The 27,016-nt window shown below is 44.9% G+C and overlaps 1 protein-coding gene across 1 annotated transcript in view; it reads right to left on the bottom strand.

Moving 5' to 3' along the window:
- Window positions 1-11,468: 11,468 nt before the first annotated feature.
- LOC307247562 (solute carrier family 24 member 2) overlaps window positions 11,469-27,016 on the bottom strand; it is a gene marked incomplete at both ends in the record, with an annotated part of 48,281 nt that continues 32,733 nt past the window's right edge. Inside the window, 5 exons of the mRNA XM_080023732.1 lie at window positions 11,469-11,718; window positions 12,554-12,720; window positions 13,777-13,866; window positions 16,218-16,352; window positions 23,646-23,728. Of these exons, the coding sequence (XP_079879858.1) occupies window positions 11,469-11,718; window positions 12,554-12,720; window positions 13,777-13,866; window positions 16,218-16,352; window positions 23,646-23,728 (725 nt within the window). The remainder of the gene's footprint in view (window positions 11,719-12,553; window positions 12,721-13,776; window positions 13,867-16,217; window positions 16,353-23,645; window positions 23,729-27,016) is intronic.

Below are 27,016 nucleotides of genomic sequence, written 5' to 3' on the forward strand. Positions count from 1 at the left end.
AATGACCGTAAAAATGTAAATTTACAAAAACCTAAACACTGAACTAGAAGACGGATGAGTGCATTTCTCACCCACAACAAACCATAAAACAATAAAAAACAAAACAAAAAACACAAAATCGTTTATTTTATATTTTAAATATTTGGTCATTGACAACACACCTGATGATGAGCGTTAAATGTGACCCCGTCAACGCTCCCTTCTTCTAGTGTCTCCGTCTCCTACCTGGTACGGCGGTGGGACGTCCCGCGACAGGTCCGTCCACCTTGGTGTCTCCATGTCTCCTCACCACAGTCGGGGAAGCAACAGTGAAGGGATCCACGTCCACCGGCCACTCATCAAACACTCACCTCCCCCCTTTTTTTTAATTTTATATATTCTCTTAAATTTCTCTATTTTTTTTTGTTTGTTTCTGCGTTGGGTCGGCTTGGTCGGCGGCGCCGCGGCGTAACGGCGGAGGACCGCCGAAGAAGACCCGGTCGACCAAGACCCTCTGGCTATTTAAGTGGCGAGGCTCCACGCTCAAGACGTCCCCGCGGAAACTCCATGGGTGTTGGTCAGCGAAAGGCGTTGGCGAAGCACCAGGCATTTTTTTGGAGGGAAACGACTCACTGACACACACACACACGCACACACACACATAAAACAAAAAAACGCTACCGTGGCAGGATCCTGGTCATTAGTGAATCACAGTGATTCAAGAGCCGTCTAGACCAGATGCTGATGGCGTCGCAGGGATCGTGGAAAACTCCGAGGGATCAGGACCCGCCGCGCTCAGCGGCCGGGGGACCCGTCGGGCCGCCGCTCAGAGGTCACGGCGGGCCGTCGGGGAGGGGGGGTCCGCCGCCCAAAAAAAGGCCGCGCCGCGAGTGGATCTTTGGAACGAACGTTGACGCCGAGAAAGAAGAAGAAGAAGAAGAAGAGAAAAAAAAAAAGATGACTCATTTCCAAGGAAGTGTGTGGCAGGCCGCACCTGGGAACACCCACTGAGCAAACAGCTTTTCAGGGTTAATGTGTTGGACGACGACGGGCGATCGATCTTGCGGTGTTTACGCAACGCGCAGTGTGTCGTTCAGCACAGCTCCAGTGGCGTAGACCAGGGGTCCCAGAGTCCCGGCCCCGGGGGCGTCCCCTCCAGCAAAAGATTTATTTTATGATGACAGACAATATTATTTGGCCTTAACTATATGAAAAAAAAAAAAAAAGAAAATGAAAAAACACGGGACAGTTTATTTTCCCCTTAAAGTTGAACGAGCGCCCCCCCGCCCCGGGACAGGACAACCTGGTCCGTGGCCCCCAGGTCGTTTCAGATTGAGACCCCTGGTGTAAAAAAATCCATTAACATTTTATTCAAAAACATTTTTTTAATCGATGTTAAATTAAACGGAAGTCATACCTATATACTTAGAACTATGAACATTTTAATGCGCCGCAGACATATTTGATTCTAAACTCGTGTTTTTTTTGTACTGTATTTGGGGGAACATTTGGGGGAGGTGCTGATTTGGGAGGAAGTCGTGTCTCGCTGATGGGCGCACAACCTTCCAGACGTCATTTTCCCCCCATGAATATCCTAAATACACTGTATGTTTCTGGGGGGAAAATCTGCAGCCGACTGGAATGGGAAGTTTTTTTTGTGTTTTGTCGAGGTCTGGCAGGGACCAGAGGGGCCGGTGATTTTGGATGAGGATCATATGATATTTCGCCATTAAAAAAAAACAAAACAAAAAAAAAACCCAGAAAAAAAAAATGATGTCGATATAATGATGATGTCAGCGCGCTCCAACTTGTTGGTGGCTGTGTCATTCGCCGATTTGCTGAAATCTAAAAAAATAAATAAAAAAAATCAACCCCCGGCCCGCAAGCGGAATCGTGCAGTTTGGAGACGCCTCGGGAGCCACATGTGCAGCACATTTGCGTTTAAATCGACCCAGACCCCTCCGTGAGTCACCAGCGCATGATCTCAGTCCACCCAGGGCCCCTTTTTTAAGGACCCGTGAAAAAATGACTGGGCCAGCAAATCTCTCGATCCGGCCCGAGTCGGCAGTCCTGAGGATGACTCCTTCCTCTGGAGGAGATGTGTGCGGGACGTTCAGGTGCCGCCAGACGGTCTTTACCGCAGGGGTAACCCCCCCCCCCCGAACGGTGATCAGGTCCATCGCTGTTGAAGGGGGCTGTTTTGCGATCACGACCTGGTTGTTGTACCTTGTCTCGCCGCCCCCGAATAAGACAAAACCTCTTTACTGTACCGTTACTCATTTGAACATCCACCTCTTCGAGTCCCCCGTTGGAGTTTAAAGGGCGGGTTGCCCGTGACAGCGGTCGTTATCAACAGGTCGGCAGGTCGTCACTCAGAAGTGACCGGAGTGTCCCGCAGAGCTGTGCGATAGCGTTTGTGTGTTTTCTCAACCACCAAAAGAGCCCTTTCCCCCGCCAGGCTTCGAGGGAGAGACACCATGTGGCGCCGAGCCAACCCCCTCGGACGTGTTTTTTTATTTTTATTTTTATTTTCCTTCTCGGAGTCGAATCCAAAGAGCGGCGGTGGAGCGGAGTCACTGAGCAAAGTCTGGCGGTCGTCGGCCTCCTTACCTCCAGTGCTCCCGACTCATATGGAGTGAATTACTTTACTGCAGAGCGCTTCGAAAAGTGAGCTGGCCCTTCACAAAATGTGACCGGAGCGAGGGGAAAATTCCCAGGCGCGGCCGCCAAGTCTTTGACTCAAGACATCTGAAGGGAGGATTCATTCTCGGTTTGAAACAGATCTAAATAATAGCTTAAGTATGAAAGATTCAAAATAATAATCGGCAAAAGGCTTCCACCCCACTTTGAGCTCTGTCTGTTTCAAAGCAAATGTAATATATTTTAATTATAAAATATTATTCTGTCTGGTCTTTACGAACAAAATGAAAAACCAATCATAATAAAAAAAAAATATATATATATATACACTGTATATATGTATTCTTTTTTTCCTACTCTTCCACAAGATGACACTTTAAAATATACACATGAGCATGTCAGTGTTTAGTTGTGTGAATTTTAGAAGAAAAAAAGACAAATGGAAATTAAATCAGAGGAACTGATGTAATACTTACTTCCAAACTTCTTGAAAATGGTTTTAGTTCTATATATGAGTAATTTAATCTGCGTGCTAAAATTTACCATAAATTTTAAAATAAGTTGAAGCCAACAGGAGCAAATACTTGATAGAGGTTGGGGATACACCAACACTTTCCAATTTGGTCAAATTCACACCCATAGTTTACCAGTTAACCAGAGATTTATTTACTGGGGAAAAACTCACGCACGCACACGCACACACACACACACACACACACACACACACACACACACACACACACACACACACACACACACACACACACACACAACAAACAAACAAACAAACAAAAACACACATCCTGAAAAGTGACTCAGATGTTTGAGTCACGCCAAGCAGCAGAACTTACCTATTTTCACACACAAGGGGAATAAAAAAATAAAAGTATGTCAATATATATATATATATATACCTGGAGTACCACACCACACCTGCCACACCTGTCTTGGGTCTAGGTAACTGGGCCAGGATCAGGGTGGCTGTACGCCTGTCGCTCGTCAGAGCAATCAACATCAACGGGTAACCCCCCCCACCTCCAACCGCACACAGGAGGAGCCTCCGTCATGACAATGTTCCATCCGCTCCGTCTTCCATCTTGCCCGCTCTCAGTAAACGGTAAACTGCCGTGTTTGCAACATCTCTGCCCGTGTCTCTGCGGCGGAGGAAGCTGAAAACGCCTCTGGGGTGGCGTGCGACAGGCGGGGCTGCCACACCGTGTGCACCGTAAAACACAATTCTTTGAGTTTTCAGGATTTTGAGAGCAGTTCTGAGCGAGGTGTAGTGGAGGTTATGGCATCGTTGTTATTTTATTTTATCAATGCAATTGATTGTGAATTAATATTATTGATTAATTATTATTGATTATTTAAATTGTATGTATATTTACAGAACAAAGAAAGAAAGACAAAGAAACACAACAAAGAAAGACCCACATATATAAGATTTGGAACAAACTATCACAATTTCCATAATGGTAAATGCATAATTGAATATATTTACCTCTCAATAAAGTTACCCTTTGTTACTTCTCAATGAAACAATCCTATTAACACTTACCATAGGGATTTAAACTAAATTAATGCAAATAAAGCTCGGGAACAAAAATAAACGACGCCTTTTATAAAATATAACGATTTACAAGAAACGTATACGTTTACGGTTGTATAATTTTATACTTAACTAGTATAAAAGTATACTACTGCGTTCTGTTAATGTATATATATATATATATATATATATATATATATATGTTTGTTTTGTTTTTCAAAATTAATATCCTAAGGATGGGTTTAATTGAAACCATTTAAGTTGTTCTGAATGTGTTAGAAGTTGTAATTAAGGAGCTTAGATGTATTGAATTGATATATTTTTAATGTATTTTTGTTTGCTTTTGATGATCGAAATAATGCACTTATGGGACAAGGAAGCTTAATTATTCATGACTAGTATACCAAAGCTGTACTTTAAATTAGTACATTAAAGTAAATAAGAAGTACCAAACATTACACAAACTGAGTAGAAATATACTTCAGTCTGGAAAAATATACCCTTTTCCACTTGTGAATGCCAAACACCAGTGTTATTATTAAACCACTATGTTCATAATGATATAACTGCAGTGAAGAGCTCTTCCCTTTAATTACATGGAGATGCTTGAAATTCTTGGCCCATCCTCAAGGTGGTGCTGTTGCAACACAGTCGTTTGTCCCGGGGTTGGATTGGATTGAGGAGAGAGACAGACAGACAGACAACAGACAGACAGAGAGAAAGAAACAAAGGCAGACAGACAGACAGACAGAAACAAAGACAGACAGACAGACAGAAAGAAACAAAGACAGACAGACCGAGAGAAAGAAACAAAAACAGACAGACCGAGAGAAAGAAACAAAGACAGACAGACAGACAGACAGAAAGAAACAAAGACAGACAGACAGACAGACAGACAGACAGAGAGAAAGAAACACAGACAGACAGAGAGAAAGAAAGAAAAACAGGCAGACAGACAGAAAGAAACAAAGACAGACAGACGGACAGGAAGAAACAAAGACAGTCAGACAGACAGACAGACAAACAGACAGACAGAAAGGAAAAAAAGAAAGAGAGAAAGAAAAGAAAACCCACTAACCCATAGTTCCACACGCACAGCACAGCACAGCACAGTGCACGGAATCCATGCTGATGGGAAACACAGTAAAGTGCTATGAATAAATAATGCCCATACGAAGATATTAAACTGAGTTGCCTGCACGTATATGTTGTTGTATTCTTTTCAATTTTAAATCAAGCGAGGCGTCAGCTGGAGAGACAGACAGACAGAGAGAGAGAGAGAGAGAGAGAGAGAGCCAGAGAGAGACAGACCAGGTTGGTCAACAATGCGCAGGTCTCTCTTGAGATCCAACTCCTTTTTGGCCGCAGCGACCCCGGGCAGCCGGGTCCTTTTAAAGATGGGTTCACTCTGACCGAATCGTCCGCGACTCCTCTCCCTCCGCCACCCCACGGGCAAAGACATCCAGCACACTGCCACCAGCCTCCTGTTGAACAGCGGCGGTGTTGTCCCGGGGTTCCGCCGGCCGCAGGCGTGTCCAAGTTGAGGAAATTTAGCGCAGGCCCGGCTGGTGAAACAGCGCTGCCAGTTGCGCAGCCCATAATAGTTCAAAAAGAAAATGACACGACATCAAAATAGGAGGTCGATGTCAGCGGTGGCTCGGTGGTTTGTATGGTTCTCCCCACGTTCCACACCAGTTTCCTCCCACCCCGAAAGACATGCAGGTGAGGGTAAGACACCACTGCCGATGCCCTTGGGCAAGGCGTTGTGTAATAAAGTGATCCTTTTCCTTCCTTCTTATAATGAAGCCCGTCACCATGCGGGCTCCATTATCTCCTGTGGCCGCTTGATTTTTCGATTACGGTCTGGCTGTGAGAAACTTACCGGGTGTAGTTCTGTGAGAAACACATTTCATATCTACACGTTTGCTCTTTTGGAATCTTATCAACTCAAATGATGAATTCACTTGTACGATGCCTTGTATGCGTAGAAGCCTAGGAAAAAAAACCCAGTGATGTTGTTGTTGTTGTTGTTGTTGTTGTTGTTGTTGTACACACACAGTCCATGGTCAAAGCCTCAATCACTGAGACGGCATCAGTGCATTTGAGGAAGTCGCTGAACCCTCAACCACTTACTGAGCGTACGGTTACCTCAGGCGCTGCACAGACCACATGCATATTGTTGCATTAATATCAGGACATTGTAAGTAAAAGACGATTCCAGTCCAACTTAAAGTGGTAATCCATCAGAGCGTCTGTGATGGCGGTATTACGCTGCAGGCCCCAGAATTCCATACAAACGGAATCATGCTTTCGATCCTTTTTCTTTTGGAAATGTTGATCCATAGAGACAGTTCACCGACCATAATATGCTACGTTGGTTTTTGAATTTATGAACTTCTTGGTGTGGCAGACCCCGCCACCAACAGTGTAAAACTGCATATAGAGGAGCACATGCATAACACAAATACATTGGATTGCTCTTTCTTATGAACTGAAAAAGTATAAAATACGTGATTTTTTTTTTTAAACAAAATCTTACGGCATTCGTACGGATTACACTTTAAAACCTTATTAAACCAACTGCCGGTTTACCTCCTTGTCGACTGTCCCTTAAAATCTCCTCGCTTTCCACAACATCCAAAACCGACAGACGCATTTGTTTTCTTTTTTAATATCTTCATTATCTTTATTTATTTTGTCATATACTTTTGTGTCTTTACATAAAGAGACATGTTGCTTTTACACATATAGATTATATGGTTAATTTGTATCTGTATATATGTACAATCTTAAATAAATCTTACAATATAACACCAAGAAAATAAAGACATTTACAGTGCAAGAATGTGTATTGAGTGGTCAACTTTCACTTTGTTGCATACCCTTTGTTTTTTCCACACGCTTAACCCAGTGGATTCTCCAGTTCGAAGTTTTGTTTTTTTCTGACCTCGCCATTCACGCCCTCACGCAAATACACCATGAAACTTTGGAAATAGAAATAAAGAAAAAAAACAAAAAACAGTTGTTTAATTGTGTGTGATTGCGTAGACAGTACGTAAGCACACTTGAAGAAGTGAGGCTTCCTGCCCATGTGGGTGTTTCAAATGCGGAATACCAAAAATACCAAAAATCATACCAAAATAGCTGCTTTAAATTAGGGTCTTGAATCTGATTCTTCCATCTTTGATTGCTGGATAAAGGCGGGGGAAAAACCACAAGTGGAAATGTATCATTTCTGGTACATGTAGACTATTTACTGCAATCTGCCCGTGAACCCAAACGTCAAAATGGAGAAAAAAAAGAAATCGTAAAAATAACCTACAAGTTTGGCGTTTTCTCTGTGATGTGGAGGAGGCAATATGGTATTTAAAGCCCTCGTTGTTCATTCTACAGATTACATAAGTTGTGTTTTTATTGTACCGGCGAAAACAAACTAAATAAATCAAAAAGATGTTCAAAGTAAGTGTCGTTTTTTTTTTTTTTTTTTTTGTTTGTAGTGCATTCTGCATTCCTTCTTTTTTTTTTCTGGTGTTAATACTTAGTGTGAAGGGAACGGGTGTATCCAGTCAGTCCCTTTCCACCTCGAAATAAATACTAAAATAAATACAATTTTCATCACCGGACCACTTTGTCCACCAGGGGTCCGGGCTGGGCCAGGCTGGAGGGGGTTGGGGGTTCGGGGATCTCACACAATGCAGAATATTTCTCTTATTTCTCTTATTTACAAAGTAAGACCAGTGAGTACTCCTTGGTGTTGGTGAGTGGGGTGATGCATAAAAGTGGAACATACGGAGTCGGTCCAGCTTCACCTGTACATGTCGATGGGTAACCAGCCCAAAATGTCTCTCTTTCGCGCGCTCTCTCTCTCTCTCTCGCTCTCTCTCTCGCTCACTCACATGCATTTCCCCCCACCCCCTCACACACATTTCAAATAATCTATTTACTATTATTTTACAGATAAAGTTTCCTAACGACGCTACTATACAGAGGAGGCTGTGCTGAGGTAAAAAAAAAGCTAAATGTGTTTTTCCGGCCAGTGTTTCCTCAAAGGTCTAAGAAGAGGGTTGGGGTTTAGGGTTAGGTGTTAGGGTTTTGGGTTGGGGTTTAGGGTTAGGGTTAGGGTTAGGGTTTAGGGTTAGGGGTTAGGGGTTATGGAGTCAGGGTTTGGAGTTACGGGTTATGGATTAGGTGAAGTAGGCCAAAGGGTTTTGGATTAGGTGAAGAAGGGTTAGGGTTTAAGGTTAGGGTTAGGGGTTACGGGTTATGATGTCGGGGTTTTGAGTTGGGGGTTATGGGTTAGGTGAAGTTGGCTTAAGGGTTATGGATTAGGTGAAGCAGGGTTAGGGTTTAAGGGCCAGGGGTTAGGTGAAGTAGTGTAAGGGTTTAAGGGTTAGGGGTTAGGGGTTAGGGATGAGGTAAAGTAGGGTTAGGGGTTAGGGGTTGGATGAAGTAGGGTTAGGGGTTAGGGGTTTGGTGAAGTAGGGTTAGGGGTTAGGGGTTGGGTGAAGTAGGGTTAGGGGTTAGGGGTTGGGTGAAGTAGGGTTAGGGGTTTGGGGTTATGGGTTAGGTAAAGTCGAGTAAGCAGATTACAGTAGGTGAAATAGGAATAGGGGTTTAGGGCTATGGGTTTGGTGAGGTAGAGTTAGGGGTTATGGATAAGGTGACGCAGGGTTAGGGTTCAAGGGTTGGGGGTTAGGTGAAGTAGGTTTAGGGGTTTGGTGAAGTAGGGTTAGGGGTTTGGGGTTATGGGTGAGGTAAAGTAGAGTTAAGGGTTACAGATTAGGTGAAGTAGGGTTATGGTTCAAGGGCTAGGGTTAAGGGTTAGATGAAGGAGGGTTAGGGTTAGGGGTTAGGAATAGGTGATGTCGGGTTATGGGTTGTGGGTGAGAAGTGATGGTTATGGGTTAGGGGTAAGGGTTACAGTGGGGGGCGGAGGGTAGGGTGGGGGTATGTGATGTTTTGTCAGGCACCTTTTGTGGGTGGCGGGTGGGTGTCAGGAGGGTGGGGGGGGGGGGGGTCCACAAGACACACAGAGTATATTGCTGTTTAAAGTTTGTTGGTGTCCACATTCAGCGTTAGAGATGATGTGACGGTGACTGCATAAGAATTCGCCACAAGGTTTTCCCCAATATACATGTACTGTAAACCACAGCTCCAAGTAATTATTTATATATCTATATATATTTATATATATACTGTATTCCTTTTTTTTTTTGCTGTTAGTTGAAAAATACTGGTAGTGTAGTGTAGTGTTAATCTATTTATAGATTAAATTGAAGGATCGTTTTGTTTTTTTTCTTTCTTTTCTTCGTGTGATGCCTTAATATACAGATCGCACACATGCAGATGAAAGCACCCGTGGTTTGGAAAATATTGAAAATTAAATAACACGATCAATAAGATCGATAAGTCACCGTTGACGTTCTCCGAAGACGACTCCCTTTGCACCGAGGAGTCAAGTTCAGAAAGGCGACGTTGTCTATCGGAAAAGTGGTGCATTTTGGTATTACAACTCCGTAAAGATTGATCGGTAATAATAATAACTCTTGGGCTTTTTTTCGTTTTTTACATGCATTTTTTTGACTCCTTGATCATTATCATTATGATCATCATTATTATTATTATTATTATTATTATTATTTCCACAGGAGCCGACCCAAATCCTGCCGTGTGAACAAAGCACTACACGTTGAATCTACGTTTTCATCTATATAATACACCGTGACGGCTTCTCTCGGAATGGACTATTTTGACTTTTTTGACATCGACTTATCGGTTATGAAATCTTTATATGAGTCTACGGCACTCATGCTTGCTTTTTCTTTTTGTGTGTTTTTTTTTTTTCAAAAACAAATGGAAGGCTAGCACATATTCCAAGAGGCTTAAATTCAGTGTTTACATTTTTTTTTCATTCACCGTAATCAATGTATCAATGTGTGTGTGTGTGTGTGTGTGTGTGTGTGTGTGTGTGTGTGTGTGTGTGTGTGTGTGTGTGTGTGTGTGTGTGTGTGAGTGTGTGTGTGAGTGTGTGTGTGTGTGTGTGTGTGCGAAGCCACTGCAAGCTTTGTTTTTGGGTTTTTTTTCCTCTTTTTTCTTTTTTTGGTTTTTAAACAATCACATCATGTGTCTTTAAATGGCAAACGAATGTGCGGTGACTTTTAGAAAAAAAAAAAAAAATAAAATAAAGAAAAAGTCAAAAACCAGAGAAACTGAAATCGAATGGGACCGTGAGGAGGACCCCGAGGCCTAATACTGCTACAGTTCAAAGTCAACGTTTGCTACTTCTAACTCACATCGCACGGCGGCGGCTTTCGCCTTTAGAATCAAAATTAAGAAAAAAATGAAAGAAAAAGAAAGTTTCTGAAGAAACATTCAGTGGCAATGTACAAAAAAGTGACATCTGACGAGCGGCGGGAGGGAAGAGGGACGTTCTCAATCAGCTTAGTCCTCGATGGACCCAGCCAAATGAAGAAAGCAGGGGACATGCAAAAAACCCAAGTTGCATCGTCGGAGAGGAGGGGAGAGGCTCCCGCCTTCATAGAGTTTTTATTTTTATTTTTTTACAGCGTTCAACTTCTGCAGAATCGACGCGTTCCTCCAGTCTGCTCTCCGGGGAAGCTGGGCCTCCGTCAGAAAGGCGTCTCTTTATAGCCTCGCTTGTTCGAGTCTTCTCTCTTTCTCTCCTTCCCGTTGCTAAACTCAGCCACGGCATCCATTATTCAGGTAGTTTAAGCACAGCGCGTGTCCTGTTTTTGTTCTTGTTTTTTTGTTTTTTTTTGTTTGTTTGTTTTTTTTTTCCTCCTGCCCCCCAACCCCCCCGGCGCGCCCACCCCGCCCCAAAAATAAACGTCACAGGAGGCGGCTGCTCTCCTCAACCCGCCGGGCGTGCGTCCGGTGATCTATCTAGTGAAAGGGGCGGCATGCAGAACGCTCCTCCACCTCCGACAAAAAAAACCACAAAAAAAACAACGGGGGGGAAAAAAAAAGAAGAACAGTATTTTTCTTCTCATCTCCTCCACGTTTATCGTTTTTTTTTTGTTGTTGTTTTTTTTTTTTGTTGTTGTTTTTTTGGTTATCCTGCCCGGCCCTCCGCTCAAAGCGTCCCCCTCGTCGCCTCCTTGGCGTCCCGGGCTCGCAGGGGGCGGGGGAAGGGATGGAAGTGGGCGGGCGGCGGAGGTTTCCGACGACGAGGGGAGAGGAGGAGGAGGAGGAGGAGGAAGAGGAAGGAGGGGAGGAGAAGGAGGAAGGGCGTGGAAGGGCGTAGGCCAGGGGGGGGTGGTGGTGGCGGCGGGGGTCTTCCTCATATGGAGATGGGGCAGCTGATGACCTTGTCCTCCAGCATGACGCTGACCACCAGGAAGACGAAGTAGAGCAGGAACATGATGAAGCCGAGCAGCTTGCTCATGCGCCACTTGCAGGCGGCGATGGAGATGATGACGAAGAGGAGCATGAGGAAGAGCAGCACGATGGCGCAGAAGAGGCCGTTGGAGCTGACGCGCACCGGGCGCAGGCCGTTGATGAAGGACCACAGGAGCCAGGGGAACGGCAGGCTGCAAGGAGCAAAGCACAACACGTCAGCCACCCGGGGAGGCCTCCTGGGCTCCGCCCCACCGCCGGGGCTCCCTCGTGGGAGCCCCGAGGACAACTGCCGCCGCTGTTGGCATTTCCACTGACTTCGTTATTCCCTCGGGAAATACGGAGCCGTAGGGGGTTACGAGTGCCATGCTAATTATTTCAGTAGGGCTTTTGAAAATGACGTTGAAAATTGACTTTTCTCCGTCCTCAAGGAGTTTGTGGAGCCGTGCGACTATCGGCCCCTCCGGGTTGTTTTTGGTATTTGCTACGACCAAATATGTTATTTTTGCAGCGACCTTTCTCAAAACCAGCCAGGCAATTTGCTTGTCGTGAGGCTTTTTGCAGTGACATTGAGAGAATTGTCAAAGGAACTACAACCGATGAAGAATCCAATATATACTCTACATCTGTCATCACTTCCTATGATTATATCCACATTCTGCAAAGAACAATGGGCTCAAAGTAACAACCAAAAGAAAACACCATGGTTTTTCTTGGATTCCATAAATCTATAAAATACACTTTCGATTCAACCTACAATAAAGCACCAAATAAAATCAGTGTGGAAACATCGCAGCAGTTTTGCTAACTCGCAAGCCCTTGCAAATATGGAGCCCTGGATTACGCTCATCTTCTCCCTGCCACGCCCTCTGCACAGCCCCCAGCAAAGAAAGAGTTTTTAGCCAAAATGCCTTTTCCGTCCAAATATGGGACTTGTAAAGTAGTACGGCGGTGAGACAGGCGGTGATACAGGCGGTGAGACAGGCGGTGAAACAGGCGGTGAGACAGACGGTGAGACAGGCGCTTTACCCGACGGTGATGTCGAAGATGTTGGAGCCCACGGAGCTGGAGACGGCCATGTCTCCCAGGCCCTTGCGTGCCACGATCACGCTGGTGATGAGGTCGGGAATGGAGGTACCAGCTGCTAATATGGTCAGACCCATAATCTCCTCCGTAATCCCGATGGTCTCCCCGACCTGCGGCGGGAGGAGGAAAATATAAACAGGCTTCCGGACGAATGAGGACAAATCTTTTTTTTTCAACGTTCTCGGGGGGCTTTTCGGGAACGTGAAGACAGGGGAGAAAACTGCCGACGGAACATTTGCGTGAGATTTGTCGTCTCGTGTGTGATTTCCCTGCGTTTTCAAACAATATTCATGAGGGGTTTAATTATTCACCGCGGTGCCATTTCGAGGTGCAAAGGCGTCGTGAGAGACAGGGAGGTGGACAAGCCGCCTGTGATCGAGAGTCCTCGTTACCTTCTCCAAATCCCGCTCTGAACGACTGCTGTAACAGCTGCGCGTACGTGACGGTGATACCCGCAGTGTGACTGATATCAGTGTTTTTCTGGGAGCGCGCTTTTTATAACGCACCATCGCGCCCCAATTAAGGTGCGATTATTTACGATAATTTAACTGATTGATCAATTGGGGCAGTTATTTCTGAATAACCGCCGCTGACCTGTTGATAATGATCTACAAGCTAACGATAACGATAGTGGCACCACCTTGTGGACCTTGCATGCCTGTCAACATTGGGATTTGCAAATAAGGGTGGGATAAGAGAGAGCGGCTGAGAAAGTCTCCCCGTTACGCACGGGGCTCTCATTGTTTCATTCAATTAGGAAACGGAGGAAAAATAAATACATCTGCAAAAAAAAAAAAAAAAGAAAGAGAAATTTTCTGAAAATAATTTCTGGAGGAACGGGGAACGGGGACGCGCAGCGGAGCGGAGGAGGCTCTGATCGCGCAGCCTACCGTCAACGTCACCGCCAACCCCCCCTTTTTTTTACTTGTAAAGGTTAAAAATACAGGAGACTTACGGGAAAAATGTTTAAACGGGAGGACAGCGCCGGAGAAGGGTAAAATATGGCATGGTGGACAGGGATGACCTTGTAACACTACGTAGAACCTACAATGGAAGACCTGAGGAGATGTACTGTATGCTGCGTGGCCCGAAGGTCCACCACAGATCAAGAACACAAGGAAGAAATTCTGCTATTTGAGTGAAAAACACTGAAAACACCGTCGTACCTGGTGAGCCCACCACACCATCAGGTAGGAGAAGCCTGCGATCCAGGTGATGGCTCCCAAGAAGGTGACGGGGAAGAACTTCTTCGCCGTCTGGGGAAGGAAGGGACGGAAAGAGGGCGGGGCCATGAATTAAGAAGAGCGATGGGAATAGCGTGCGAATCAACCCCCCCCCCCCCCCCAAAAGTTATTATTAAGTCATAAACGATCACTAAAACGCATTTTAATTGCGATTGCTGAATAAACCTTTTTTTTTTTCTGTTGAAATATGCGATAATATGGTGTAATATGCTACAAGGCTGCACGGGAGCGAGTGAGCGGAGGAGGAGGAGGAGGAGGAGGAGGAGGAGGAGGAGGAGGGCGAGTCAGAAACAGAGAGAGAGAGACAGAGAGAAGGTCACGCCTTTGGTAGAAAGCCAACAGCACATCAGCTAATCGTGCCGCTGGCCTTTTGTTTCACTCCACATATTTGGTAAATGCTGCTTAATAACATGTCGTCCGAATCGTAAATCTGTGAAGCACAATGTGTGACTTGCAGAAACATCTCCCACGGGACAAAAAGATTATAAAAAAAAAAAAAAAGAAAGAGAATGGTACAGCCCGTTTGAGGGGTCTTGCAATCAGAGGTGTTAAAACGGCGTTTGTTTTTACTTTAGTGTGTGAAGAATAATTACGAAACATCAGTAATTGGCACAAAATTGATACTGTAATATATTATAAAACTTCCTGCTCCATGGGCGGCATATATGTTTTCTTTTTTTCTGTGACCGTGGTTCCGATGACCTCATCAAGACTGAGTTTGGTTTAATACGTGTTTTGATTTGATTGTGGTTGATTTCTGTTGTTGTCATCTATTTAGCATATTTTACCGTTTTCTTTTCCACAGATATCGTGATGAATCTCCTATCTCACAGTTGCCTGTGTCGAGGTCGTATCATATCTTGATAAAAATGTATCAAGATAATATCGTATCATGATAATATTGTATCTTCAAAATATTGTATTGTAATAATATCATACAGTCGCAATATCATATTGCGAAACGATATTGCGATTATCGCATCGTGGTTATAGTGTACTGTATTGTGATAATATTGTATTGTGATAATATTGTATCTTGATAATATTGTATTGTGATAATATTGCACAAGCATAATATCATATGGTGATAATATTGTATTGTGATAATATTGTATCGTGATAATATTGTATTGTGATAATATTGTATTGTGATGATATCATACAGTCGCAATATCGTATTGCGAAATGATATTGCTATTATCGCATTGTGGTTGTACTGTACTGTATTGTGATAATATTGCACCAGCATAATATTGTATTGTGCTAATATTGTATTGTGATAATATTGTATTATGATAAAATTGTATTGTGATAATATCGTATTGTGATAATATTGTATTGTGATAATATTGCACAAGCATGATATCGTATTGAGATAATATTGTACCGTGATAATATTGTATCGTGATAATATCGTATTGTGTTAATATTGTATTGTGATAATATTGTATTGTGATAATATTGTATCGTGATAATATTGTTTTGTGATAATATTGCACCAGCATAATATCGTATTGTGATAATATTGCACAAGCATAATATTGTATCGTGATAATATTGTATTGTGATAATATTGTATCGTGATAATATTGTATTATGATAAAATTGTATTGTGATAATATTGTATTGTGATAATATTGTATTGTGATAATATTGCACAAGCATAATATCGTATTGTGATAATATTGTATCGTGATAATATTGTATCGTGATAATATTGTATCGTGATAATATTGTATTGTGATAATATTATATTGTGATAATATTGCACAAGCATAATATTGTATTGTGATAATATTGTATTGTGATAATATTGCACAAGCATAATATTGTATTGTGATAATATTGTATTGTGATAATATTGTATCGTGATTATATCGTATTGTGATAATATCGTATTGTGATAATGCACAAGCATAATATCGCATTGTGCTAATATTGTATTGTGATAATATCGTATTGTGATAATATCGTATTGTGATAATATTGTATTGTGATAATGTTGCACAAGCATAATATTGTATTGTGATAATATTGTATTGTGATAATATTGTACCGTGATAATATCATATTGTGATCATATTTTATCGGGATAATATTGTATTATGATAATATTGTATTGTGATAATATCGTATTGTGATAATATTGTATCGTTATAATATTGTATTGTGATAATATCGTATCGTGATAATATTGTATCCTCATAATATTGTATTATGATGATATTGTATCGTGATTATATCGTATTGTGATAATGCACAAGCATAATATCCCATTGTGCTAATATTGTATTGTGATAATATCGTATCGTGATAATATTGTATCTTGATTATATTGTATTGGCATAATATCGGCAACACACCGGTTTCCTGACGTCGGGCAGCGTGAGCCACAGGGGCAGGACGATGGGCATGATGATGAGGTAAGTGAAGCGCTTGCGGTTGGACTCGGGCCAGGAGAGGCTCAAGGGCTGGTCCTCGTCTTCCTCATCTTCGGCCTGAAAGGAGGCAGCGCGAGGAAGGGGGACGGAGAGAGAGAGGAGACACAAAGGCACAGAACGTCCTTGTTACAGCGCAACGCAACATCACTTCATCAAACTACGACTCAGGGAACATTTGAAAAAGCAACTGAGGAGGTCCTCCGTGACCTGCGTTGGGTGGATGAGAGGGGTCGAGTTTTCAAAGTGCAACCATTTTCAAAATGCATTGTTGGAATTTATTTGGTCTTACAATTAGTATTTTGTGTATTATATTCTGCCCCAGGAGTGGGTGTTGCCGAGGAAACAAATAACAGGGATCCAAATAAACAACAGGTGATATAATCTGGAAAACACAGAAAAACACTCATGTGTTTGGTATTGTGTCATAGGAGCGATGACTTTGATATTATTTGGCCATTCTAAAAATCATATCAGATTTAAAAAATATATAAAGGCAAGGTCAAAAGATTGATGGTTCCTTTATTACTCTGTTGTAATTTGGGATATTATACTGTACTCCACAGCAACTGGCCGGCCTCAGGAACCTGACAGGCTCTTCCAAGGAGAAAATGAAAAAACCCCACAAAGTCATGGAGAAATTTATGGTGGAGCCGGGCTGCCAGAGTGCATTCACTCTGCGGCGACCTTGAGACGGACGCGTCTCAAGACCGCTGCTTGGGAAATTGCGGCAGGGCCTTGAGGGGTCTCCCTCTCCGGTTATCAGGGGCTCATCAATGGCTGCAGCCGACGTGTCCGCAGCCGACCCCGGGGTCTGATTGGACCTGCTGTCGGATTGGTGAGCGAGCCAAAGACTTTTCACGACACACCGTGGATAAATCCTGTTGTTGTTTTTTTTTCTACCAAGATTACAAAGCCAAATGTATTTTGTAAAATGCAATAAAGCTACGGCGAGGATTCTTCACCTTCTTTCGGTGCCTTTCTACAGTAGTTGTGTCATGAGGCCAGAATGGCGTCATTGTAATGTATTGACTAAATTCATGAAGTTGTCTGTGATGGGTGGATTCAAAACGTTCTCGCAGCTTTGCCTTCTTATGATCAATTTATTTGTTGTTTTTTTTCTCGGTCACTTGAGGTGGCGGGGGTATTTTTCCACGGCCACAACGAGCGATGCGGCTTTATCAATTTCATCACGGCTGCGAATAGATCCGCACATGCAACGATGCAAAATACATTGAATGTCCGATTCTTATAAAGGGCCAACAAAATCTTTTATTTCAACCGAATAATCTGACGGATTTCCACTTTAAAATGAGGCCAAATGAGAATTTGCTTCACTGAGACAAACCTAAGCTGCACAGTCCCTTCAATCGTATGAAATGGCACATCAAGGGCACAAACAAAAACCCTTTTGAGACTGGTGAGAAGTCTCAGGTCCCTTTGTATCCAATTATACAGGATGGAAGGGACCCCCCGGGGACCCGTGCAAAACAAGTCCACACATGCAGATCGGAATAGAACACCCTGATGACCCAGAATCTGTCACTGTGCTGTGGGATCCCAGGATTAGGCTTTTGGAGCCCTGGTGCTAAATCCAAGACAGGTTCCCTCAGGTTCAACCCAGTACACCGGAAAGGTTGGAGGGTATCAAAAGCAGTAGAGTTTATTTGACCGTGCTTAAGTGCCAATGTTGAGCATCGCATTGTCAAGTGATATTTATGGGCCCACATGCATATTGGTCATTTACCTGTTTTCTGAAGTAATATTATTCCTGTTATGCTGCAACATGCGTCCTTTGTCCCTTTGAAAGTAATCCCCCCCCAAAAAATGCTTCCTTCATCATACAAAAACAGACAATAAGTGCAAATACGATTTTGACAGGTACAACAAATATGATTCTCAAGACCAGTTAGTACAAAACGAATTACCAAGATTGGTCTCATCCGCTTCAGCGTTATTTTATGCGCTCAGTGGCTCCGGTGTCAATCTTGCCAAACACGTCAACGGAGAGAGGGAGGGAGAGAAAGGACGACGATTTTCCGGACGGCTGCCGCCTGCGACGCGCTTCGTTTGAGGCGTCCTGTTGACAGACGCTGTGCCCGGTAACCTTGGCGATCGGCTTGAGCCAAACAAAAGGCCGTGCGTTGCATATTCTCGGCGTTCCGCGGCTGCCCGCCTCCCCATAACCAGATGGCTGCATTGTTGTCAGTCAGCGGGACTGAGAACGAACCCCGCGGTGCGATATCAAAACAACTTCTGAGGCAGATCCATGTCTCTGTCATCAACCTGCGTTCGCGAAAGCTGTTCAGCGTCAATAACAACGACTTGCAGCCTTCTCCTCCAACAACATCCTGAGTTGAAAGGAAAACTCTGTATTTTCTATTTTTTTATCCAAGTGATTGGCCCTGCAATCTCTAAAATTGATCTGGTATTGAGAGAATAGCCTTAGTAGATCGCCGGGGCAAGTCCGTCGCCAAAGAACGCGGCTGTCAAAAATACGTCTTAAAGCTGAGGAATAACCACTTTTTTCCTGACATATCGGTGACTTTCAACGCTACCGTTTGACTTTACCTCTGCGCTTTCATCAATAACGAGATCGATGCAGATCAGCGTTTCTGGCCGACAAACAAAGCCTCCATCACTAGATATTAATGCTAATGCCCAACTTCTGCCCCACTGTTGTTTTGCTGCATGTTTATTTATGATTTAGTGTTTGCTTCCCAGATCGAGGTATCTCACGGTGCTCGTGCCCTCGTTTAGAGTTGCCTCCCAAATGCCAGCCTCTGGGGGCTCTTCCTGCCCCGTGGAGCCTCCACCAGCAGCGGCGCCGACTCCAGGCTGAAAGCGCTGAATTTCCACCAGGGGGCTTGACATTCACTAACTTTGTTTTTTTTTCCGGCGAGAGAAAGCCGAGGGAGTTGATCCCGTCCTGGGGCAAAGAAAACAACTATTTTTACTATTGTTCCATTTTTTTGTTTCTACTCTTCAACTGCTTTCACACATGCACTGCAACCCTGAAATTATCCAGACATTACCCAGAGGAGCTGTATGTGTGAACGCAAATGTCCAAATCAGTTGGACTGGACATTACCCAGACTTTACACAGTCAGCACTCAAGTACACAGTCTGCGTAATGTCTGACTGAACGGTATGTGTGAATGGAGAAGGTGATTGTCCGCAGAATTCACAGCAAGCTAGTGGGCGTGTCCCCTGTTGATGACGTCATATGCCAGTCGCAGACTAGAGATGTCATCACGCCCACTCGCCGCGGATGAAGAAGGGTCATTTACCACCATAACATACGAGGTCAAAGAAGAAGAAGATGATCTACGTTTATAGTTCGGATAGGTCTAAATTCATGGAGTATCAGCGCAAAAAAGTCACTATTACTGATAACTCTGGAGCCTCGTCCGCCATCTTGGGTGTGTTGTGAAACTCTGCTGTGTCATTGGGTCACGTCCTGCCTCCTGCACGCTCTACCCAGGCTCCGCCCCTCACCTAACCAAACAGAGTATTTCCAGTAGGTGTGAACATGGCTGACACGGACAATCTCCGGTTGTGTGCTGCATGTTTGAAAGGGCAACTTCGGGCAATGTCCGGACCTGACATTGTCGGGAGTTCATGTGTGAAAGCAGCATTAGTGGAGGATTTTGACGAATGGCTTCTCAAATTTGTCACATTGCAACTCGGATGGCCTGGTGCCGATGGTTTCAATACGAATAAAGAGCTCAGGCAAAGAAAAAACAATGAATAGATAGATACACCGATCCACAACATTAAAACCAGTGACAGGTGAAGTGAATAACATGGATCATCTGGTTCCAATGGCACCTGTCAAGGGGTGGGATATATTATTATTATATATATATACTGTTCTATATTATTATTATATTAGGGATTTCTTTGGCAGCAAGTGAACAGTCAGTTGTTGAAGTTGATGTGTTGGAAGCAGGAAAAATGGGCGTGGTCAGTATCTGAGCCACTTTGACAAGGAGCACATTGTGATGCTGGACGACTGGGTCAGAGCATCTCCACAACCACAGGTCTTGTGGGCTGTTGTGGGCTGGGCTATGCAGTGGTTACTACCAAAAGTGCTCCAAGGAAGGACGACCGGTGAACCGGCGACAGGGTCATGGGGCCCAAGGCTCATTGATGCACGTGGGGACTGAAGTCAAGCCCGTCTGGTTCGATCCCACAGAAGAGCTACTGCAGCACAAATTACTGAAAAAGTTAATGCTGCTATGATAGAAAGGTGTAGAACACACAGTGCGACTCCACCCCTGAAGGCACCTACAATGGACATGTAAGCGTCAGAACTGGACCATGCAGCAATGGAAGAAGGTGGAGGTCTGATGAATCACCTTTTCTTCTACATCATGTGGATGGGCGGGGTTAGGGTCCGATCCCATTGGGCATCTGTGGGATGTGCTGGAACAACAAGCCCGATCCATGGGGGCCCCACCTCACAACTTCCAGGACTTGAAGGATCTGCTGCTAACGTCTTGGTGCCAGATACCACAGGACACCTTCAGAGTCTGGTGGAGTCCACGCCTCCACGGGTCACAGCTGTTTAATCGTCATGAGGGGCAGTTGCACAATATTAATGTTATTAGTGGTGGTTTTAATGTTGTGGCTGATGGGTGTATATCACAGATATACGTGATGACGATACGTGAAGTCCTATTTTGAAAACAAATCAAGAATAAAGACATATGCTTCCCTGTACATTTGGCACAGATCAAAAGCATAAATAAACATATATCGTGGGATCAGATGGCGACGTCATTCACCAGCACATGGCGTACGCACACGCAGATCTTTCAAATCGTCTTAGTTGTGACAAGAGGCTGCATGAGTCATGAAAGCCTCGTCTGTATTCGTCGGTTTCCAACTCGGTTATTTATGGCAAACATTTTTTTGAAAATAGTGATTAAAGGAGATTAACCCTCTTGAATATTCAAACTATGCAATGAAAGTGCAAAGCATTAAGTCTTGGGTTTGAAGAAGTAAAACGGGTGGGGGGGATATGCCTTGAGCCGTACTAAATAAAAATAGCTTCAAAAAAGTACGGAACGCTCGGCAGGATGGAGGCTGCGGCTCACAATTCAGTCCCCACGAAAAATAAACAAACAAATAAATTAATTAATAAATAAACGTAATTTCTGCCGCGGTTCCGTTTCATTTCTGCTGCGCAGCTCGGCCCACAGGGATTCCTCTAAAACGACAACCAGGAAATTGCACGGGTAGTCGAGCTACAATTTTTTAATTTGACCTTTTCCGCCCTCTATTCCCCAATCTTGGTCTCCACGGCGCCCAGGAGGAATCGAAACAATTAGCGTGACTGGAGCCTCGGGGCGGCGCGCGGAGGTGCGAGCCGCTCCCGGATCCTTCCTGGCCGACTCAGACAGGTGCGCCGTGGGATAGCCCTCTAAAAATAGCGGCACGCAGGGGGTACGGCACGCCGACCGGCCCCTGGCAGCTTCCAAAATCCCGGCGATTAATCACCAGTTCAGAAGGATGCGCTTTTATTTTTCTGCCGCCGAAATTGGTACCGCAACACAGGAAGCCCGAAAAATCTGGCTCGGAAGTTTAGTCCCTTGGAAGGAGCTTACGTCTTTCCCTCTTTTCCCACAAGCCAACGGTTTGAGCTCGGGGGCTGTTACAGTTTGAGTGATGAGGCTTTTCAGGTTTTCACCAGCGAGGGCTCTTCTTTGTCCCCCCCCGTGGGCGATGGCTCCGTCTCAAAGCCAACGCGCCGCGGCGGAACGGATCAATAAGCGACGTCGTCCTCCCGCCAAAACTCGGCCCCCCTACACCTGCCCCCCCTTTTTTTTGCGAGGCGTCTTCCTCGAGGCGTCTGATCCGAGATCCTGTTTGTTGCCTCCCGATGTGGGTTCAGACGGGCGGTTCAGAAGGACCCGCGGAGAAGAACATCTATTTTTATGCGCCCGGGGATGAAATTGATTCGGAGGGCTCTATTTTTAAATTTGCCGTCTATTCTGAGCTGTCAAGGTGCTATTTTGGGCGGGTTGCAGGTTGCAGGTTGCAGGGGATTATTCTGTCGTCCCTCGAAATGAGCACACACGAATGGGAATGTAAAAAGTCTTTCAAATGCATTCGAGAAAAAGTGGGCATGTCAAACCAAAACTTAAACGACCGGTTCTCTGGTTTTCAACCTGGGTCTCAAAATTTATATTTTTTTAATTTGAATTGTAATTTTTTTTTTTTACATTGTGAAACATACCACTCCGCTTAAATGCAGTCCAATGGGGCAAATGTTTATAAATAAAAAAACTCGAAAATGGGAAACTTATTATAAGGCCTGGGTTGAAAATAGTATAAGTTATTCATTCCATTTCATCCAATTCATTGGAGAGTATTTACTTCTGGTGAAATCACACACAAGTCAATAATCAATAGTCAATAGTCTGAGTGGTTTTTGACCACATTCCCCATTAAGCTGATGATATTTTGAGCAACTTTCTGGGCAATAATAACGGGCAACATCCTTAATCAGCATCATCGCAACACAACTCGATGCCCTTCATTTTGCTCAAAATTTGACGAAAAAACACACAGCCTCAGCTTGCAAAGTGATGCGCGAAACGACGAGCGAGCATGTTTCTCTGTGTCCTTGTCCGGCTGCCAGATCCGGTCGGTACCGGTCCGCCGGTTGCCGTGGCAGCAGGACGTGGAGGAACCCCGCAGGATGATTAGTGGCTGTGGGGTCGCGGCTCGGCCTCACTCCTCTGAGCGACTTTGATTCCGTGTTCCGCGGCCCCCGGGATCCCACTGAGCCATCTGCCACTCTGGCAGGACGCCGCGTCCCGCTGCCGCCCTCCCTCGCGCCAAGCCCGCGCCCGTGCGCACGTGCGCCGGCGTGCGCGGGAGCGCGGGCGTCCGGCAGGGCGGAGCAGCGGGCGAGCGAGGAGTGTGATTACAGGGCTCGGTGGGAGAGGACGGGTCTTTGGCAGGTCCGGGGCGAGCGCGCGCCGACCGGCCCAGATGCATGCTGGGCAATGATCAGCAGCGGTGACCTGTGCGGCAGCCACCGCGACTTTCCAATCAATCACTCACTTAACGCTGATGAAGCCGACAGATGATTCATTAAGAAGTTCGCACGTCCTTAATGAATCATCCTAATGACTTTTACTGTTTACCCATTGTTTCCATTTCATTCAATGCAGCGTGTGTGTGCGCGTGTGTGTGTATGCATGTGGGTATGCGTGCGCGTGTGCGTGTCTCTGTGTGTGTGTGTGTGTGTGTGTGTGTGTGTGTGTGTGTGCGTGCGTGCGTGCGTGCGTGCGTGCGTGCGTGCGTGCGTGCGTGCGCTTGCCAGGATCTGGGCCTTACCGCTTCCCCTTCCTGCCCCGCTGTTCCGTTCATCGGCGGCGTCACCTCCACTTCCACGTTGGAGCTGTTGGGAAGGTTCTTATCTGCGGAGGATTGCACATTACGACAGATGCGTTTCAAGCGGCACGCTGTTGGCCTTGGCAAAAGTTAAGTCGTCGTAAAGTCTGGAGAAAATGTCCATTGAGTCCAAAGTGCCCGTCCACCAGGAAGTACCAGTCGTCACATGAGGAACTGAACTCCCCTCTACGCGTCTATACACACACATACCATAATACACTGTGGAGATAGACGATCAACCTGTTCAAATCGCCGTGTGATTTGCAGAAATGCTGGTTGGTATCTAGGGGGGATGAGTTGACTGTTGGCACCTCTTTAAAGGGGTTTGAGACATGTCGGCATCGACATAAGACTTGGAATCACGAGAATAATAAACGATGTATAATTATTAATAATAAATTGTGACACGACAGGACCGCCCAGCGCACGTCACACACAACAACATAAACAAAATAAAACACGTCGTTAAATAATAAAATAGAAAAGGTTGTTATGATGCAGTACATTGTGCAGTAATTATAAACGTAGTGTATACGAGAATGAGAGTGAGATAAAGAATAATTATCTTCCACTGTGCAATGATTCCATACAGAGTATAAAATGAAATATGATAAAAAATATAAAAAATATTAATATTATTATTATACGTGTGCAATGTGCAATAGCAACACTGTTATTGTTATGCATTGTGCAGAACGATAATAATAATTTTTCTGTATCGTGCAATTTGAATTCTAGAGAAATAAATAGTTTGGATCTTCCGTTGTCTTCATTCCTGTAGTTCTGCATCTCGACAACGTCACGAAATGTGTGATTAACAAACTGGACACGAAGGTTTGAAGGAAGGTTGAGTGAGAGGGAGACACCGCTCCCACGCTGTGCTGAACCATGTGTCCTGCACAGCGGACACATGGTTTACTTGTTGATATGATCCATGGATTATTCTATTATTCCAACAAATATCAGAAGAAGAAGAAGAAGAAGAAGGAGGAGGAGGAGGAGGAGGGGGAAGAGGAGGAGGAGGAGAAGAAGAAGAAGGAGGAGGAAGAGGAGGAGGAGGAGAGGAAGAACAAGAAGAAGAAGAAGAAGAAGAAGAAGGAGGAGGAGGAGGAGGAGGAGGAGAAGAAGAAGAAGGAGGAGGAAGAGGAAGACAAGGAAAAGGAGAAGGAGGAGGAGGAGAAGAAGAAGGAGGAGGAGGAGGAAGAGGAGGAGGAGGAGGAGAGGAAGAACAAGAATAAGAAGAAGAAGGAGGAGGAGAAGAACAAGAAGAAGAAGAAGAAGAAGAAAAGAAGAAGAAGAAGAGGAAGAAGAAGAAGAAGAAGAAGAAGAAGAAGAAGAAGAAGAAGGAGGAGGAGGAGGAGGAGGAGGAGGAGGAGGAGAAGAAGAAGAAGAAGAAGAAGAAGATGAAGAAGAAGAGGAAGAAAAGAAGAAGAAGAAGAAGAAGCAGCGGCCACTCCGTCAGAGACCAGGGAGACCGCTCTCTGCGGGAGCCATAAGCCGCGGCGTCCGTCCATTTTGACAAAGCTCACGCCATGTACCGGCAACCACGCGCGGGGCGGCGGCGGCAACAGAATCAGTGTTGATTTTTGGCGTGACGGGGGGTGAAGGGGCGGGGAGGGAGGGAGGCGGCGGAGGACGCAGATCAGACGGGCGGCGGTGCCTGTAGCGCCCGAGCCGGCGCGTCGCCTTGGATAATGTGACGATTCATTCCGGGGCAGACTTACTTAACAGCTCTTATTAGAACAGAAGAGGCCGACAGCCATGTAACCAGGTGATTAAATGCTAATTGCCGCGGAAATTGCCTTAATCCGAGTGTGGCTGTGACACCGCGGGGGGGCGGGGGGGGGGGGGGGGGGGGATACGGCCACTCAACGGCGTGGACGTCCAACCCGCGGTCTGAAAAGAAAATTGCTGAGGAGCGCCTCGACGCTCGGCACTTCTGGCACTGATTGGATGGGTCCGCGGAGTTGTGAAAGTTGTTGACTGTGATTCAACCTGAGAGGCCACAGATCACCGGAGCCAGGCCGCGTTACGACAACCTCCGGGCGATGTCTGCTCTCATGTCGCGACATCGGCGTTATCACAACTCATCACCATCACCACCACCCTGACCCTGACCCTCGGCACGGAGGCAATTCCATCATAAGCTTATTTTTCACTGTTTGTTGTTCATTCTTGGGTTCATTTTTCTGGTTTATTATTCGTTTGTTTTTTTTATGATAGATTAAAGATTTTTTTTTTAATATATTTTGTTAGATATTCTAACATTTTTCACGCCAATTATTTAAAATGTCTTTATTCATTTTTCATTTTCTATCGTACCCCGCAAAGTTTTCCATCTTCTAGTTAGCGTTCAGGGCTATTAGGCCTCATTATGACTGGCTATTTTTGGGAAAACCTATCTCCATCCGTCCCATCTGTCCGTTACGTGCCACTAATAGGCGGCAACGCTGGAATCCACTTCCCGGGGAGAGGAGGGAAAAAATCCAGGCGGCGAGCAGCGCTCCCCGATGAGTCCCGCGCGAGGACTGCGGCGTCAGTGTGTTTAACATGTTAATGCGGCGCCGTTATCATAAATTTGTCCTTTGATTCCCTGTCCCCCACGCCCCCCTCCGCCGCCGCCCCGCTGCCACGGCGTCCACGAGGGCCCTCTCCCCGGACCCCCCGGACCCCCGCCCCACTCGCCCTTTGGTCCGGCGCTCTTTGAAGTGAGAGGCACGCACGCCACACGCCCCGTTCCACTCGGCGGCGGCATTTAAGCGGCCGCTCGAGGACACTCGGAATCAATTGGAGTCCGGGCTCTAATGTCATGCTTGTTTAACGTGGGGTGTGAGGGTCATTAGGAGGTCGTTTTTTTTGTGTGTGTGTGTGTGTTCCGGCGAGAGGCCGGCGCATGAAATATTCAGCGACTTTTTGGGAAATCCCACTGAAACTAAAAAGTTGATTAGTTGAGCAAGGATCGGGTTAAAAAGCAGGTTTTTGGGCGACGTAAGGCTTTTGTGGTATTTTGTTATAAAGTGAACCTGCATGTAGCCTTTTATTCTTCAACTCATGATTATATAATTTATCTTAATGTCTCTTTAAAACAATTTTTTTTTTTTTGTTTATTATTATCATTCTTATCATCATCATCATCATCATCATACATTGCAGTAGTAGTATGGTGTCCAACTTGGTACATGGTGTCCAACTTACATTATTTATCTTTTCTGTACCTATAAGATATTATTATTTTTATTATTATTATTATTATTATTATTATTATTATTATTATTATTATTACTACCATCATACTTTTTATTATAATTTTTAGT

The sequence above is a fragment of the Zeus faber genome (genome assembly GCF_960531495.2).
Source record: "Zeus faber genome assembly, chromosome: 22".
NCBI lineage: Eukaryota > Metazoa > Chordata > Actinopteri > Zeiformes > Zeidae > Zeus > Zeus faber.